At 45.0% G+C, this 19,585-nt stretch overlaps 1 protein-coding gene across 2 annotated transcripts in view; it reads right to left on the bottom strand.

The window, feature by feature from the left end:
- Nucleotides 1-19,585, bottom strand: part of WDFY4 (WDFY family member 4) — a 1,018,342-nt gene that overhangs the window by 753,449 nt on the left and 245,308 nt on the right. For both annotated transcript variants that reach the window (XM_078642707.1, XM_078642708.1), the window contains one exon: nucleotides 16,014-16,615. In XM_078642707.1, the coding sequence (XP_078498833.1) occupies nucleotides 16,014-16,615 (602 nt within the window). The remainder of the gene's footprint in view (nucleotides 1-16,013; nucleotides 16,616-19,585) is intronic.

Raw genomic sequence — 19,585 nt, 5'->3', positions numbered from 1 at the left:
TTTGACAGATCATTGGACACAAACATTGTGCTGCCTACAAAAACAGACCCTGAGGCTACAGGAGGCATGGCATATGGCCTTGTAAATTATTTTTGTAATCAGAAAATACGATCCTACCACACATACTTTAATTGGGTTATATGTCGTCCAATAAAAATCAGATTTTTGTTTAAATTACTGTTTGTGCACAAGACATTCTTTCAATGCACAGACATATTTTTGAATTATCATACTAACTTCATGCTCTGCAGAATCACGCCTTCTTCAGGAGCACATGTTTTGTTGGCTAGTGATGGAAACAGGAGTTTCATTTTATCTTGGACCTCTTACATGGAAATTTCAGGGATCACAACTGTAAAACCAATCTGCATTTCTTCTATGTAGCAAGGCTTTCTAGAAAGGTGTCCTTCTTCCATATTGTCCTATCTATTTTTTATTTAAATCTGTTTTATTGTTATTTCGTAGACCTTTAAAACATAACAAGGTAAGACAGCCCGCATTCATATTGCAGATCACCAGTCACATGCGATCATTAAACATTGCAACATTTGTTTATGACAGTGCACAATGACATGATTATCGTTTGGTTGTAAATTCAATAAAGGATGAGGCAACGCTCTGTCCTAGAGAAGATATACAGAAAATACCTAAAAGTGGTAGGGGGGGATAAAGGATAAGGCAAAAAAAAATTCTCAACAGGTATTCATGAGTATAATAATGTGTGGAGTAACACTACTCTCTATTTGTCCTACTCACACATGCTAGATACATGGCTCCAGTCAGCCCTAAGAACTGCCAGCCTAGCGACAGGTGACAGTACAGTTATAAACACCACTTGTCTACGGATCTGCTGTGTAAGGGTGTGCTTCAGGGATTATCTGCAGCCAGGTGCATTGTGCCTACGTCCTATTGGGTCTAAGTGAGTGCCACTTGTGGTGCAATGCGCCCTTAATTACGCCCTGCCGCATCGGGTACCTCGTATGGATCTTGCCCTGCCACGCGGAAAGCCGACAATATTGCATCCCATGCTGGCGCTAGGGGCTACCAGCATAGTCCAATCCAAAGTTTGCTCTGTGCATAGTGTTAGTCTCCTAGTAACTTCAGCCCAGTATGGCTGTATGGCAACGCAGGACCACAACATATGGATACGGTCCGCCCCTGGTTCACTACATCTGGCGCATTTGGCGTCTGTACGATTAAAAAATGTGTTTATCTTTGCCGGCGTGAGGTAAGCTTTGTGTAGTATGTAATACTGAATGAGCCTAAATCGCGTGTTGCGGGGGATTCGTGAAGAACTCTCGAGCATGCTGCACCATTCACGATCTGTGATGAGTCTTTGGAGGTCTGCATCCCAGTGGGCATACAAAGAGAGCAGTGGCGGTGTTGCGTGAGCTCTGAGTGATTCTGCAAACCATTTGGTAAGATGGCAACTAGTCCCCAGCTTGCGCAAGTATTGTATGGTTAGATGCTTGGCATGTTCCTGTGTGGTATTTCCCCACTGTGCGCACAGTGCACAAGTCACTGCAGCATAGAGGAGGAACTGACCGTGTGGCAGGCCAGAACCCTCCATCAGCTACTTAAAGTTGACAAGCTGCCCTTCAGCGTATAAGTCCCCTACTGTAAGTATGCCTGCCTCCTCCCATTGCGCGAGTTCCGCGCTGGATACCGCATGATGTCTTCTGGGGGTGCCTAATATAGGTAGAGATGGTACATATGGTACAGCCTGGTGTGTGAGGCGACAACAGTGTAGTCCATATTGTCCTATCCATAGACATAGTAGCTGAAATGATTTGTGCTTTAAATAAGCATGAATATTGACACAATATGTTATTTGCTCATCAAATCAGTGTCATCACTGTTGTCCTTGTTGACTTTGCCTGCTTACACATGCATGTACATGTACTAATTCGTCCTGTATCTCACCCATGAATATGTTTTCACAGAAAGACCCCTTTAGCCCTTTCTCTGCATCTCTTTTAGGGTGAGGACAGCCTATGCCTCACTTCTTCCTTTTTTTAGGTCTCGCTGGCGTTACAGCGCGAAGCGCTGAAGCCAACGAGACTTATAGTCACCTTCCTCCCTGCCAAGGGAGTCCGAGCTGTGAACGAGCAGCTCCAAACCTGGGCACGAGCCGACTCAGGTCCGTGAACGCGCGGGAACGCCAACGTGCACGTTCACGGCGTCACGCGTCTCTTCCGAGGCGCGCTCCAGGCCGACTTGCGGTGTGCATGCTCCAGCGTTTCTGTGGCCGGAGGTAGACGGCATGTGGTAAGTGAGGGCCGGGGGGGATTTGTTTGCTTGTTTACCTTCCTTCCCCTTCCTATTTAACCAGAGGCGTGGAAAGGATGTTGCTGTTGGTAATGTTCTACAATTTTACCCAAATAGATAAAAAGTTAGCAAAATGCGACATAAATCTGGCAAGGAAATAACCAGAGCGTCCATAACTTGATAGATATACTAGAAAAGTAAAGGGGTGTTGTCTCCAAGATGTGTACGCAATCGTCGTTAAAGTTAGGTTTTCAGATGCTGGTTGATGCTTTATATAAGGCAATTCACTTGGGTATACTGACCCTCACTTTGATCCAGATATGTTGAAAAACATTTTAGTGTAGATCAATTAGTTAGCATTTTACGCCTTTCTCTCTTTCGTTGTCTGTGCTGTGGAATTGTCTTAAACGTTGGAATGCAGTTGATGTGATGAAGGAATCGGGATGTTTCTCACCATAGTAACTCCTATGTTCTCGGTCAGTCAGCTCCCTGCTTTGTAGACTTAATACATTTACCCCGCTCCCATGCTGACATACGGTGAACGGTAACAGAGTAAATAGATGTAAGCAGATGTGATGACTCACTATAGTGCTTCCTGTTTAAAAATGTACCTGCTGATACGCCAGGGCGCATGCCCCCATTTTCCATACATGGAAATTTCCACACCTACTGACGAACGGATTGATTGACTGAAATAATAATACAGTGAGTAACGTTATGATTCCGACCCGTTCCGAGGTAAGAAGCCCTTTCTCATTCATCCCTAGATATGGGACAGAGAAACTGAGCGTTTTAGATAAGAACAGACCACCACCCTTGTCAACTGCACAGTGAAGTGTCTCTTGTACATTACAAATGTTCTGGGCAGTAGAAGGAATGTATGAATTTTATTTGTGCATTGTTTTGATTTGTGGCTATTCATTTTCTTTTGCATTTGTTAGCCAGGTGGTATGGTCGAATTTATTGTAAACTCTGGTATACCAGTGTAACGTATGTGAATAAGATAGTCTTTCATGTTGTTAGTTATTCTCATTGATAGTCATGCAGGTTGTCATTCGTTTTTAAGTGTTACTCTATTTGGTCCATCTCCCTTTCAGTCATTGTGCAGACAAAACTATGTAGTAGAGAGGGAGGAAGTATCTGTGCCCTCTATTTGTAGAATTATTATCAATAATTTTTCATTTTTTTATATCTCAATGATATTGATCAGACGTTATTACACAAATTGCTGAACCGCCAGAGTAAGCACAGTCTGGTTAAAAAACAATACAGTGTTTCATGATAAACATATTAACAGTACCTGAGATCCCATTCAGTTATTTTCTATTGCTTAGCTCCACTCTCAAACCCTCCGATCTTTTAGTCCATCGAGCAGATATGAACCCTTATATGGTCAATTTAACCTAACTTTGTTCTAATTGCTATGGTTTCTTCTGCCCAAACCCAGGGCATACTCTATCATTCCAATTATATTTTTCCACCTCTATTATGAGACGTGTTGCTCTTAAAGGGCAAAAGGAAAGTGAATCGGGCAGGTACATTTAAGTCCTGTATATATGGCCCTCAGTCTGAAATATCTTCTGCTACTTTATTGTCAGTCAATACTAATTTAAGACCAATTTCTTCCGTGGTTGCCCATTCCCTTTCATCCTTGACCCATCCTTCTGTAGTATTGAGTTCTGGGTTCAACCCGTATATGGATAGCAGTTCTTCTTTTGGCAAACAAAGTGAACACTGCAGCTCTCTTGCGTATTTTAATCTTGGATCTAAAGGGACACATGCAAAATAAGCATCTAAGTAATTTCAATCCGAAAGCCTTTGGCACTTTCGTAACTTTTCACCACCTTTACCTGAATACTTGAAAACTGGGGCACTACCCTGTCATAAGGAATCTTGCACAGTTAATGCAGCCGACGAGTGTTGTCTGGGTTGTAATTCAGTGCCAAGATGCTCCAAAGGGTGAATATGTGCTTTACAAATACATATGTTTTGTTATTTATTATATTTCCGTGGCTTTCAGTCTTAATGTAGTTAGTTTATTCAGCAACAGCTTGACCCAAACCTATTTGAGTGTCATTCAGACGTAATTTTAGGAGCAACATGTTTAGGTGGTTGATGGGGAGGAGAAGACTTATACTGGGATGTTCTTCATAGATTTGTCAATGTAGAAGGTGGAAATTATCTATCAATCAATCAGTCAGGATTTATAGAGCGTGTCTGCATCACCTGTGAGGGTCTCGAGGCGCTGGGAGAACATGCTGCCAGAACATCCAGGTTTTGAGGTCCTTCCTAATTATACACCAGGACTTAATGAATTTTGATATCTTAATATGGTTTTTAGGTCTCGCCTAAGCAATCCCGTTAGGGATGCTGGCGAGATTATAGTAAGGCTTTCAAAAGTGTACCCAAACTGCGGATCGGGTACAGTGCATGTGAGAACAACCACGTGCATTGTAAACAGCTGCTATTTGCTACCAGACACTTCGTGCGCGCGTGCCGCGCTCCGCCTCTGCTGCCACTTCAGCTCACCAGGCTGCACACCCCTTCACCCCTCGCTCGCCAATGTCCCTCCCACCCTTTCTTTGATCTCCGCCGTGAGTTTCACAGGCTCCTCTCCGCCCCCTTCCTTTAATGTCCTTCCCCCAGCACAGAGCGCGCATCACTTGTTTACTCTCCCAACGTGTCTTACTGGCTCGCGTTCTTTCTCACTTTCGCTCTCTTCGTCCCTGCCTCCTATTTTTCCTCTTGTCTTTCATCATCGTCGTTGTTTCCGCCTCCATATCCCCCTTTCTCTTCTTGTTTTCTTTCAAGTTTCCAGCGTTTCCTTTCTGTGTCATTGTCATCTCTCTCCCTTCTCTGTCTCCTTTCTCTACCTCTTTCCTCTCGCCCCTTCATTTATTTCATCCTCCATATCTCTCTACTCCTCCTTTTCCTCTGTTTTATTCATTCTCTCTTATACAAACAGGCGCGCACAGAAGTCCTACTCTATTTTATTTGACACTTCTGTCGAGTATTAATTCAGTTCGCACAAATCCTTGTTTATAACACCACAACAAGAAAAGGCAAACTTTGGGTCTGTTGCAGCTCAGGCCGTTTCATTCAGCATGGCCACGGGATGTCCACCCGAGTCAGTTCGCAGCAATAGTTTGTTTTTCTGATTTATTGTGTAGCACTAACCCCTTGCCCCCCCCCCCCTGCTGTGACAAATCCTGCAGCTGAAGCCAGTTACTGCTGCTGGGCCAAAGTTGGTGTGCACCCGTGCTAATAAACACACAAGCCACCCGATATCCATCGCAGGAGTCAAGAAGTACGGCTCTGTGTGATTCACTACTTGACCTTAGCTCACTTCAGGTTCCCTGGTCAGATTCTCCTTCTTTCCCTCCTGCTTACATTCTTCTGAATCTCACTCTCTCCCCCCCAGCACTCTTATCCTGCCTCACCTCTGTGTGTCTTGCTGCCTACCCTCAACTTCAATACTCTCCTGCCTCTGTGTTCTGCATCCCTCTCTTATTCACTTTTAATTTAATGTTTACTTCACGCACCCAAACACGTATGCTTTCACCCAGAGACTGCTGCAAGCTTCTAATTGTATTTGCAGTGTGTTGCGTTGTTTGTGTACTTTCCATCTGCGCTTCAATTCCCTCCCCTTCCCCCAACACAGATCGTGTCACTCTGCTGGCTGCTCCACTCTCCCCGCCACCCCTGCCTCTCTATAATGCAGCAGGCTGAGAGGGAAGGCCATAAAGAAAAATTTCTAAAATCTCTGCTGCTCGGAAAGTGCGTAATGCACCCATCCTCGCATGCCCAGACAGCGCTCCCAGCTGAGGCGTGACCAACAATGCAGTTGTTTTGAATAACAGACATTTTCAAATATATGCAAACCCAAGAACAATTTAACAATCTCCGAATACTGGCGGATACTAACTTATTAAAGTGTCACTGAAAATAGGAAAACATGTTTGCTCGGGGAACACTAAATGGCTGTTTTCAGTTTGATTAAGTGTAAATTAATGATGCCAACAAACGCAAGTCGCCTGCACCAGGCGCTACATGTGCTTCTTACACCCCGCACTCTCACACACCTCGCACCCTCACACACTCTCATTACACTGTGCCATCACACACTGCCCCGTCACACACTGCCCCATCACACACTGCCCCGTCACACACTGCCCCGTCACACACTGCCCTGTCACACACTGCCCCCTTACACACTGCCCCCTTACACATTGCCCCCTTACACATTGCCCCCTTACACACTGCCCCTCACACACTGCCCCTCACACACTGCCCCTCACAGTACCCCCTCACACACTGCCCCCTCACACACTGACCATACACAGACCACTCACACACTCCCCCCTCACACACTCCCCCCTCACACACTCCCCCCTCAACCACTCCCCCCTCAACCACTCCCCCCTCAACCACTCCCCCCTCAACACTCCCCCCTCAACCACTGCCCCCTCAACCACTGCCCCCTCAACCACTGCCCCCTCAACCACTGCCCCCCTCAACCACTGACCCCTCACACACTGACCCCTCACACACTGACCCCTCACATACTGACCCCTCACACACTGACCCCTTACACATTGCTCACTCACACTACTTTAGGGCACACACACTGCACAATCACACACCTCACCCACTGCCCCCTCGCACACTGCACCCTCATACGCCGCCCCCTCAACACTGCCCCCTTACACATTGTCCCCTCAACACTGCCCCCTTACACATTGCCCCCCCACACATTGCTCACTCACACTACTTTACGGCACACACACTGCAGAATCACACCCTCACACACCCCGCACCCTCACACACTCTCTTTACACTGCCCCCTCACACACTTCCCCCTCACACATTAGCCCCCACACACTGCCCCCTCACACACAACCCCCCAAATACACACACACACACACCCAACACACGCAACCACACACAACTCCACATACACACACAACTCCACATACACACACAACACCACACACACACAACCCCACCACACACATAACCCCCACCACACACACAACCCCACCACACACACAACCACAAACACCCCACACACAACTCAAAACACAAACACAACCCCACACACACAACCATACACAACCCCACACACACAACCATACACAACCCCACACACACAACTAAACACACACACACCACACACACACCACACACACACACCACACACAACACCACACACACACACACACCACACAACCAACCACCCACACCCCACACACCCCACCACCCACACCCCACACACCCCACCCCACACACCCCACACATCCCACCCCCCACACACACATCCCACACACACAACCCCACACACACCCCCCACACACACACAACCCCCCACACACAACCCACACCACACACAACCCCACACACAACCCCACACACAACACACACAGCCCCCCACACACACAACCCCACACACACCCCACACACACCCCACACACACCCCACACACACCCCCCACACACACACCTCACACACACACCCTCCCCCCACACACACGCACACACACCACACACAACAAAAAACACAACCCCACACACAAAACACCACACACAGAATTACACACACACACACAAACCACAACACCCCCCACACACACACCCACACACCCCCCACAACCCCCACACACACACCCACACACACCACACAACAAAAAACACAACCCCACACACAAAACCACACAACTCCACACACAGAATTACACACACAACACAAACCCCAACACACAACCCCCCACACACACACACAACCCCCCACTAACACACACACAACACACCCACACACACAACACACCCAAACACACAAGCCCACACACAACGCCACACACAACACCCACACACACAACCCCCCCACACACAACCCCCCCACACACACAACTGCACACACACAACCCACCACACACACAACTGCACACACACACACACACACACCACAGCCCACACACACAACCCCCAACACACACACACACAACACCACACACATTACATTACAAATGCTATAGGTGTCACATTTGCAAAAGTAATAACTTTTGACATTGTAAAGGACAAAGCTATTAATGTTAGTAATTTCTAAAACACATAAATAAAAATGTTGACATTTACCATACCAGTAGCTCAAACTTTCCAAATGCGAGACCTATTGCATTGCAAATGCTTGGTTTTTTTTAGAGAGGGAGACACATTAAGCCTCTCTTCTGGTTTTCTGTGTTTTCCAATATATGTTAATCTCTCTTCCTGCAAGACCACCTTTACCTCTTACCTTTCTGTGTCTCTCTGAGTTTACCAGCATCTTTCTTACAAAATCTGAAGAAGCTGCTCCTCCCACTTACTTTTTGTTCTTGTTTCATCTCTGCCTTTGTTAGTTTGGTTCTAAGTGTGTCCTCTACTCTGCCCCTCACCCTGCTTCATAGCATGGTCAATTTCCTTTAGATATCGAATTTGATAAGTATTTGTTAGGCGCAACTTTCACCCCAGCAAGCATCTTGGGGACCCTTTTCTGGGGAATTGCTGTTTGATTTCTGTGCTGGTCCGAACCTGGTGCTGCCACTAACCTTGGGAATCTGTGCAGGAGCTTAACATCTCGCCGGACCCGCTTCGCGGGTCCCGCAGCGCCCTGCACCCGGAGGTGTTGTCTGTGAGGAGCAGCAGCTGAGAGGTCATCGGGGTGTGTGGTGTTACCGGCAGGGCTACGAGCTTCGAAGCAGGGACTCCAGCTACCAGGAGTCCCTGCGAGCCCCATTGGACACACCTGGGCTGCTCTCCCTGCCGGCCCCGCCCACCCGTCCTCCATCCCTCCTTATTGATAAAAAGGAGGTCCCTTTGCCGCCGCGCGGGAGCGCGCGGGAGCGCGCGGTAGCGTCCTGGGAGAAGCCCGGGACAAGGGCGGGACCGTTTTGTGGCCATTCGGGGGCCGAAGGAGGCCGGGCTTGTCCAGCCCTCCAACATTTACTTTTCCGCTCAACCATTCTCATTTACAAGTAAGCCGTTTGTTTGCTCACCTTTTTCATAGACATCGACTTTGTTTCATCTAATGGCTGCCATGCATGGGAAAATTTCGTCGCCTGACCCTGGGGGAAACAACAAAGGGACTTTGGACAAGTACTTTAGAAAGCCCGGTGGTGATACAGACAGGGAATGTGATCTGGCAGAACGAAGGGCAGAGGGTCGACGTTCCATTGAATCCATTAAAAACAAATCGATTAGGGGCGTATCACTGGAGAACAGTCTAGTGCAAAGGGTAGAGGGTTTGATACAAATAAATGAAGACTTACAACTATCACAGGGATATCCCATGCTCCTACGAGAAATGACCCCTCCACCATTATTAGTCATCAGTGGTATAGAAGGAAGTAACACTGTGGGTACTAGTGATACTACCATTTTAAATGAAACTATACCTACTAACACACGAATACCACCACCTGGGAAAAAGAAACTTGGGAAACAGGGGGTTGGCCAAATTGTTGGGCCACCACCAAACAAGAGACAGAGGAAGGGAGGGGTTCAGCAAAGAGCCAAAATCAGTCATACTGATTTTGGTAAGGGAAGATTAGTGACAGCTGTTCCCGTACCCACAAATATTGTGATCCTACCCTCTGACCTGGCCCAGGTCGCACCGCATGACTTATCACCCTCCCCAAATACTTCTATACTGCCTGAAGTCGGACCAAACTTAACACCTGGTAATATTTCTCCCCCTACTGATAATTTGTTAACACTCTCCCTCGAAAATATTGAACATCTATGGAGGGCATTCACATCCCCCATATTAGAGAGGTTGAAGAGGTTAGAGGATCGTTTGGGGGTCATAGAAACAACGATTACTAAAAAAACAGGACAGTTGGCAGTACCTGTAAAGCAAGTTCTAACACCTACAGCTGTAGTTCCTACGCCCACAGTCCTTATACAAAAGACTTTAAAGCCTCAAAGTAACCCTGTGAGTAGTACTGACAAAGGGGTGAACCCATTCAAGGCAGCTCATCAGCCCACCCAAACTAGTAAGAAGGACAACAACAAAGGGGTCAGCACAGTGGTTGCTAGAAATAGTCAGGAGGTAGGTGGGAAAGTATACTCAGGTAAAGTAGGGAACCAGAGGGTCCGCCATGTTGAACTACCACCAGAGGCAGTCCCCTACATGGTGGTACTTACGGGGGTCCCTAGGTTGGCAGACAACAAGAGGGAAGGGTTTAGCCAATTAAAAAATAAAACTATACATTGGCTCGGGCAACATAGACCGCTCCCATGTTTCATCAACAACGAGATAGTCCATGTAAGGCGACTCCCCTGGCTGGGGAGTAGAGTAAAAGATATAGATGGGGATTTAATAATTATACATTTTAGAGATCCAGGGGCAGTGACACACATCCTTAATTGGATGCCAAGGACCACTGGCTCACTTATTGTCCCCTGTGATTTAACCTATTTCTACCCTAGATCCCAGGTGCCTGCAATAACATCCATTGGGGTACCTTTTGGTCCTCCTAAAAACCCTCCCGGAACGTTTAATAACCAACATATGTGGCAGGATCCAAAATACAAAATGTCAAATCCATTTGGATGGAATATTGTACCACATAGGGAGAACAGGAATAATTACAGAGGCATGGACCATTCACAAAGTGTAGGTGGAATGAATCATTTGTTGCCCTTTACCCCTTTTGAAACCTCGAATAGGTTCGAAGCGTTCTCTGGGCTAGACGATTGTGAATGACGGTCGGGGCCCCCTGCTAATAGGTCGGAGCCGAGGCGAGTGTCAAGCAGTGGACTGAGTTCCCCAACTGCCTCTATTTCTGGGCCTATGCAGGAGATCGACACGCACTCAAGTAAATTCCTTAGTTGGAATATAGCTGGTCTAAGAGCCAAAAAGGACGATCCGTTATGGACGAATTTCATCACCTCCTTTGATGTCATAGCTTTACAAGAATCCTGGGAAACCTCATGCGATGTATGGTTGGATGGTTTTGTTACTTTTTTTGTTCCAGCGATACCCAGTCAAGCTGGGAGAGCTAAAGGGGGTTTAATTTTTCTTCTTTCCCTTAACCTCGCAGGGTCTTTTAAACAGTTAGACTCAGGTTCCCCTAACCTTTTGATTGTAGAATGGACTGTTTCTTCGACCCATTCAATTTTATTACTTAATTTTTATAATTCCTGGGAGAGGGCAATGGATACTGATCACATTGCACACCTAGAGACATTTTTATATAATTTCAGTCTTAACAAGCACACTGTACTTGAGCTCATCTTGTTAGGTGATTTTAATACGCATTTATGCAATTTTCCCTGTCACTTGGGTGAACATTTGGGACCAACTGGAACATTCACACCCCATTTTGAACATACAAAATCTGGCGAGGCCCTGGAAGTTCTAATGGCCAGTTTTAACCTTTATGAACCGCTAAACACAGATGGGAGGGAAAGAGTCCCTACATGCAAAGGATCTCCGCAAGGGTCTATAATTGACTACATATTTGCCACGCCGGTTTACTATCAAAGGTACTAACCTACAGAACAACTCAGTCACCTTATAGTGATCATAACCCTGTGGTAATGAAGATGAGTTGGGGGGAGCTTAAAAGAGTGGGGACGGGCTGCCAACAGGTGCAGGCAATACCTGTGCCCTCTGATCAAGGGAGAAGGCTCAAGTGGGGCAAGGTGATCCCTGATGACTTTATGGCAATCTTATCGCCTAAAATTGAGGGAGAAATAGAGGTATGTTTGGATCAAGAGGCCTCTAATAGCTCAATTGTTCAAGCCTTTGAATCCATATGTGCCCAAGTCAGGATGGATTTGACTGTTATGCCCTCTAAGAAAATTCCTAATATGTCAAAATGGTTTAATGCTGATTGCTCACGGATACATACCCGTTTAATGCATGCACTGAAAGCTATACCAAGGGACAGGCTGCTTATTGCCAACTTGAGGAGGGAATATAAAAATACTCTAAGGGGAAGAAAAGATTAAATCAAAAGTGATGCATGGGATAGACTTCTTTCTGTTGATGTCCTGCGTGACAGCAAACAATTTTGGGAAATTATTAACCATTCTTTTTTTGCAGATGAATCAAATGTAGCCACCGACTGTGTTATCCCGGACGAGAAGTGGGTGGGTCACTTTAAAGATATCTACAGTGAGAAGAATGGCATAGCCCAGCACTGTCAATTGACAGCGCAGGCCGCCCCCCCGATAGTCTTTTTAGAGGAGGAAGTTTTAAAGGCCATATTGGAGACATCCAAAAATAAGGCGCCGGGGGCTGATGGCGTACCTGCGGACTTATATAGACATTCCCCGAAAATCTGGTCCAAGATATTAACCAAAGTCTTTGTGGCAGCAAATGATAAGGTGTTTCCAAATACCTGGGCAATCTCCATCATAGTGCCAATTTTTAAAAAAGGAAAACGTGATGACCCGGGGTGTTATAGACCCATTTCCCTTCTTGACTCTGCCATTAAGATCTTGGACAGAGTCTTACTGGCTAAACTTAGGGAAAATTTGGAGATCTGCGGAGGGCTATCAAACATACAATATGGTTTTAGGGAGAAACGAGGCACCCTGGACCAATGTTTGAATTTGCACCTTCTAATTGCCAAATATGCGGTGGCCGGGGAGGGTTCCCTTTATTTGGCCTTTATGGACCTCTCCTCGGCCTTCGATTTGGTAAATAGGTCCAAATTATGGTTAATCCTACTTGAGATGGGGATAGATTCTTCCTTGGTTGCTTTTTTAGCCTCCCTACACCAGGAGCTATTCGCCAAAGTAAGGGTCACAAATGAGGGGAGATGTACGGGGACCTTCAGGTCAGAGAAAGGGGTCCGCCAAGGGTGCATCCTGGCCCCCCTCCTTTTCACCATTTATATAAATGGGTTGGAAAAACAGCTGGAGGAAGGGGGTGCAGATGTGCCGCGGGCGGGAGGACAGTCGATTCCGGCCCTCTTATACTCAGATGATGCGGTACTGATTGCTCGTACAGGCATCGGTCTGCAGACATTACTGGATAGTTTTGGCTCCTTTATGGAAAAACTTGACCTGAAAGTAAATGTGAAAAAATCGCACACAATGATAGTGGGGAAGCTGAAAGGGAAATTAATATCTAAAACCTTCAAATGTAAGGGGGAGGTGGTTTCCAGGGTTCCGGTTTTTCCATATTTGGGGGTCCTTTTTGATGAAAGGGGGTCGTGGGCCCCACAGCTAAAGGCAAAGAGTTTAGCCCTAGCTCGTTCAACATCTGCTTTGCTGGGTTTTACCAAAAGGCTGGGGGCCAGGCCGATGGAAGCACTTTTGAAGGTTTATAACACCAAGTGCATCCCTATTGCCTCCTATGGAGCTGCCCTGTGGGGTTATGTTAATCGAGAAAAAATCCAAAGGGTAGAAAACAGGCTAATTAGAACATTGCTCTCAGTGCCAAAATCGTCCCCCACATTTTCTATCCATGAGGAATAGGTCTAGGTTACATCACAGACAAGCTGAATTTGGCACCTCTTTTATTATGGGCAAGGACATGGCTGAATCCAGAATTATCTTTAAACCATCTTATTCTGGAGGACGTCATGTCCTTGGACCATGCCATGAAAATACCCTGGTTGAAGTTTTTAAAAAACACTTTTTCAGCTTTGGGTAGAGAGGAACTTTTCTTATTCCCTCGCAATATTAAGAGAGAGGACGTAAGGTGGATTAAAGTCCATTTTACAGATAGGGTCCGCCTTAGTAGAGAGGGGAGGGAAATGATGAAACCATTCATAAGAGCCCATGCTATGTTAATTACTACCCCAACCCTAGAACCATATTTGAATTTTGTTACAAAACCCCATCACAGATTTTTATTAACAAGATTCAGGTTTAATTTAATCCAATTCTCTCTCGGTTACTACCCTTCATGGAATCACCAGAAAGATGCACCCCCTTGTGACTGTGATAAATTTTCTGAGCAGGATACCATGCATTTTACGATGTTTTGTGAGTTTTATACTGCTGCCAGGAAAAAACATCTATTACCTGTGCTGAGGGAGGCTGGTTTTACTCAAGTTAGACCTGCCTTAATTTACCTCCAGATGTTGGGCAATATCTACATTACTTTTAGTGTGGCCAGTTTCCTAGCAGAAGCCTTCCATTTTAGAAAAAAACGAGCTCCACTGAAAATTTTATTATAAATAAGGTATCTTTTATTAGTATTAGACATGATGTAGCTTAGTAAAATTTTAGGTCATCCCGTTGTATTATTTAATTATGAAATGTGATTTTAATGTATATGTATTGTATGTGCTTTTTATGGTTTCTTTGTAAATCGAATAAAGCGTGCTTTGACTGACTGGCATCTTGGGTGTAGAAAACAAACTATTGGCAGAGTACAGAAAACAATGCCAAAAACAATTAACAGAATAGTTACGTTTTTTAAATTCTTCCTGAAGGCCTTATATAAACTAAAGGATGTTATCCCCCAAGGAAGCCTATGCCATGGTTGGGGTCAGAGGGAGGACAGGGAACGTCCTCCAAATCTGGTCTTCACAAGAGTAACTGAGTCCAATAAATGAAAATTAGAACCAAGGCTATTAATTGGGCAATGAAGCTCAAAAGGTGAGGTTAACCAGGAATTCTCTACACCATAAAATATCCTGTACATCAGTCATAAAGTCTGGTTATCAAGATTGCTGATTTTCAATAAAGGCTTGACAATACCCTTCAGTTATAGCTAGGACTGGAATGCAATGCCAAAAAAGGTGAGAATTCATCTTGACCTACACGTGAATAGTTCATGATATGTTTCACTTTTGAAATGAACTCAATTCTTTTTTCTATTTTTCTATTCTGTTTTTTTTTTAAAGAGATATAGGTTACCAACTGACCTAATCCCACATGTGGAAGGACATTGTGCCAGATAAAATTGACGTGTTTTGTTGTGAACCTCTCTGTCCAAGGAAGCAATACAGATTTATCCATCAGAGATAAAGATCTCGGCAAAATCTTCCAGAAAACATGTAATGGGTTCAACATCAAAACCAATCTTTGTGCCTATCGCACCATACACCATTCTTTTGTCAAGTTGTGACATGTTCTATTAGCTCATGACTGGGCCAAGAATCGACCAGCACATACATGGATCTTTTCCGATACCGTCAAATAGAAATCGAAGTACACTTCTAACCATGAACCTTACTTCTGGGGCAAGCATTCAAAACACAGTCACATTGTATGCAGTTTACTAACCACTTATGCTTCTGCTGCATAGACTGAAGCAATTTCATAAAAGTTATTCCATTTGCAGCGCCACCACTAAGAAAGGGCCCTCTGCGCTGGAGTGCCAGAAACCCGTTTGCTACCATTCATGGCCAAAGAGGTGCAATGGTCAAAATACCTATTTCTTGGAGCCACTTCTTGTCCCTGACAAATGTTATAGAAGGTGCCTAAGCATTAAGTAATGACGTTCTCAACAGTTGTAACTTAGGTGACATGTAAAGTGAAGGATCATACCTCAGAAGGGAGGTCTGTGCCTTCAACTAGGCAAATATCACAGACTCAAGTTTTAGAAGAGTCTACCCTCGTCGGAATACATTTCAGAATGAGACCTCAAACAACAGATCTATTCCTCGTAATATGCCAAATAGGTTACATGTTCAGCCACTAACCAGTAGATCTATCCTCTGATTTGAAATAAATAAAACTGAGATCACATTGCAGTCATCCAATAGCTAGGAGCATCTCATTAATTTAGGAAAGAGAACGTACCTGCTTTCCGATAAGCTACGAGTGGACTCTTTCCTGGTGCTTTGGACCTCAATATACTGCTGACTGTATCCTTCCTGGTCACCCAAACATGTACTTTTTGTAGTTTCATGACATGAGCATGTTTGCTTGAGGTCACTGGGAGATGCCTCAAAGTGAAGGGATCCTAAGGCAATGGAGTTTAAAAAGCTGGAAAGTGCAAGGCAGTTCTTCAGGGAAGTAGGGAAAGAGCTGTCCGAATGTAAGGCCAGGTGAATAAAATGTTCAAAAGTCCGCCTTTCTGTGAGGTTGCCCACAGTCCTTACCCAGTCAGAGCAGCCAAAGCAGCCCAGCAGCAGAAGGTCTTCGGCCATTTTGTCGAATAGCCGCTCGCTCCTGAAGAACTCACAGTTGACGATGTCCTGGTGCAGAGCTGCTGAGATGCCGCTGAGTATGGCCTGGATCAAGTTCATGATGTGATGTGACTGGATCATGGACCAGGCTTCACACGGCGGATCACACAATGCACCCTCCATGTCTGACAGAACTGACAACAACCCATTGAATCCACTCGCTGTCCGGAAGGCAGAGCGGGCTTTTGGTATCCGTAGAACACGAAGCAGAGACTGAAACATCAAAAGGGATTGGTTGGTAGGCAGTCAATACAGGACATGGACTTATTCACCGTTCAATCTTTGACCAGAATAACAGTGCTCACTCATTCAGTGATATATAGAAATGTCCTATGGTTACACAGTAAACTACACCACAGAGATCGTTTGTTGGCACTGAAGGTATATGCACTATTCCATGATTATCATCTTGCAAACGGATTGGACTGTTCCACTGTTGATCAAAGGAGGACAGTGAAGGGTTTTCATTTGCAAATGGATTACTTTATTCTATAAATGCTTTCTTTACTTAGAATCTGTAGTGGTTCTTTTAAAACAAAGTGCAACTAACCGTTTGGTACTAATCTGGTGAAGCTTAAACTAATACTTGTCTTTAAGAGCTTTTACCCGCTGCTGTAGCTATATTTCAATATAAACAGTTATTATAATGTAACATTTCGAACCTTTGATCATTATTTTAACCATAATCTGGGACACCTAACAAGTGCCATGAAATTCCATTCAGAGGTTATTTTTTTCAGTAACACGTGATCAAATCTGCACCCACCCCCAAACATCATTGCACGTGGTTTAATCTACACGCACCCCCAAGCATCATTGCACTTGGTTTAATCTGCACGCACCCCCAAGCATCGTTACACTTGGTTTAATCTGCACGCACCCAGACATCACTCTGCAAACTGTCGCCCGAAAAAGCTTCGTCATATCAGAGTACATTTTTCTATCATGCATGCCCAAATTATACTACACAACCCTACACCTTATAATTCCAGTGTACAGCCTGTATTCTGCACGCGCATCTATTAATAACGATGTACAAAGTGTGTTTTAGAAACGCCTCATAATAGAGTACATATCTATGCACAGCTAATAAGGACGCAGACACATAGTGATAGAGTCTGGAACTGGCCCAGGGCACATGCGTCTGGCCCCTTTTATTAGCCGGGTCATCTGACCAGTGACACCTGTGATGGATGGGTGTGGGGTGAGTGTGAAAGCCAGCCCTCAAGGAGTGGCTGGTGGTAACACATTAATCTACAAACACTAGACCGTGACCAGCCGGTCACTACAACGTCCTATATTAATGCACGCTTTATATCCTGCACACGCCAACCAATGTCAGTGTACATCTTTTATTCGATGTAGACACCCTAATTGAACGTGGGCTTAATATTCTGCGCACATGGGAATGCACACACTGTAATATCAGTGTGCACCATGCAGTGCGCGGACACTATGTACGATTGGTGTACACTTTTTCGTTAGTATACTCACACATCCCACACCTTCTTTTTGCACACACAGCTCATTATCTTAACATTGACTACATATCCTGTGAGCGCGTGCGCGCACACACACATTTTTCAGGAATTTCACTCTCACATAGATTAGACATTTTAAAATATGATTTCCTCTCAAAAAAACAACAGCACTAGAGTGTAACGCAGCCCCTGTGGTGCAAAAGGGAGGATGAATACCATTCAGGGTCCCCCGTTCAACCCAAGGCCCATCACTATCTCTAAAAAATGCACACTCAGGAGCCCCTCCAAGCACTCTGAAGAGGGGTCCAGCAGTTTGTGTTTACTACAACCGCAATTTCATGCAGTTCGGAACAAATAGACGGAGACAGCTGCAGATAGTACAGCCCTGGGAGTGGAGGAATTACCCTCCAATCCTTCTATTTTTGGTAGTTTGTGCGATAAGAAGGTAGAGGGAAGCCACCTTAAGGCATCTTGGTCAGCTGGTATGTTTTTAAGATATTGGAGAGGTGAATTGGGTTCTGCCATTGCAGGAACTTATGGATGAATCTCATGATATTAAACTAAGTTCACTGTTTTATAGGTAGGGACTCGTTCTTTGGGGAGATGTGAGGTTGGAATATTATTTGGAATTCGTAGTGTTGGGTTCAGTGTTTAGTTTGTTAATAAGTGCCAGGGCCCAATGTATTGCTGGGAGCCCACTATAGGTTGCACTGCCAACTGGAACTGCTGTCACGGCCACATTCCAGTCTAAACGTGTCCTACTAAACATCATATTCCTATAAATGTGACTGTTAGACAATTCCAGGCCACCGAGAGCAGTATGAATGTCTTGGACACTCTAGAAATATTTTTCAGATGTGCATTTAGTTGGTAAACTGATGTGCTCCCTTCAAAAATTGACAGATAGTGCCACCATGTGATGGACTGTCATAAGTAAGTGCCGGTGTGAGGTTCTGTGAGTCTTGAGCCTGACTCCATTTTGTCTGAATTGTTCGTAGACACCATTTTAGTGTTGCCCTCACGTAGGCCGTAGAGGTGAACGAACGAACAAAGTTGCATGGGCCTCATTGTTCATGTATGCATTAACAGGCCCTTTTCGACTCTGAAAGAACTACAGAGAAACTGACCTCTTCACCTGAAACTGACCTTTTGCGAGGCAAGTTTCTCTAGCTGATCGTTGTCTGAAATTGCTAATCAATGTTCAGGAAATCGTTAACTTTTAGTTTCCTTGCACATATGTTATCCTAATCAACATCTGAATTGTTTCTTTCCTTACGACTTTTCATTTCATGGGTTGTGCTTTTCAATTATAAATTTGTCCGGCTTGCAAAGATCGAATTTGGGACAGTCCTAATAATTAACTTTTGGGTTGGGTTACTGTAAATTGGGTTTTTGTTAATGTGATACTCAGTTAGAAAATGTGTCTTATTGGTCAGAATTTTGCGCAGTGGGTGTACATTTATAATAATATTGTGTATAAAAGGTGATGTCTTGCTCTATGAAATTGAACAGTTTCTTGAGTTGTACACCGTGTTGTATTGCTGAGATTACTGTTACTAGCTGCAGCTAATAAATTTGATCTCCGACGCCACCTAGAAGTATTCCGTGTCTCTGTTTGCCAAGACAGAGGAACCCGAAGACTTTGGGCGTGTCCCTGGCGCCGCTGGGTTCTAAAACCCGGTTCTTCAGGTGTTAACAATTA

This window comes from Lissotriton helveticus, chromosome 5_1 (assembly GCF_964261635.1).
Source record: "Lissotriton helveticus chromosome 5_1, aLisHel1.1, whole genome shotgun sequence".
Classification (NCBI taxonomy): domain Eukaryota; kingdom Metazoa; phylum Chordata; class Amphibia; order Caudata; family Salamandridae; genus Lissotriton; species Lissotriton helveticus.
This window is presented reverse-complemented; position numbering and strand designations above follow the sequence as displayed.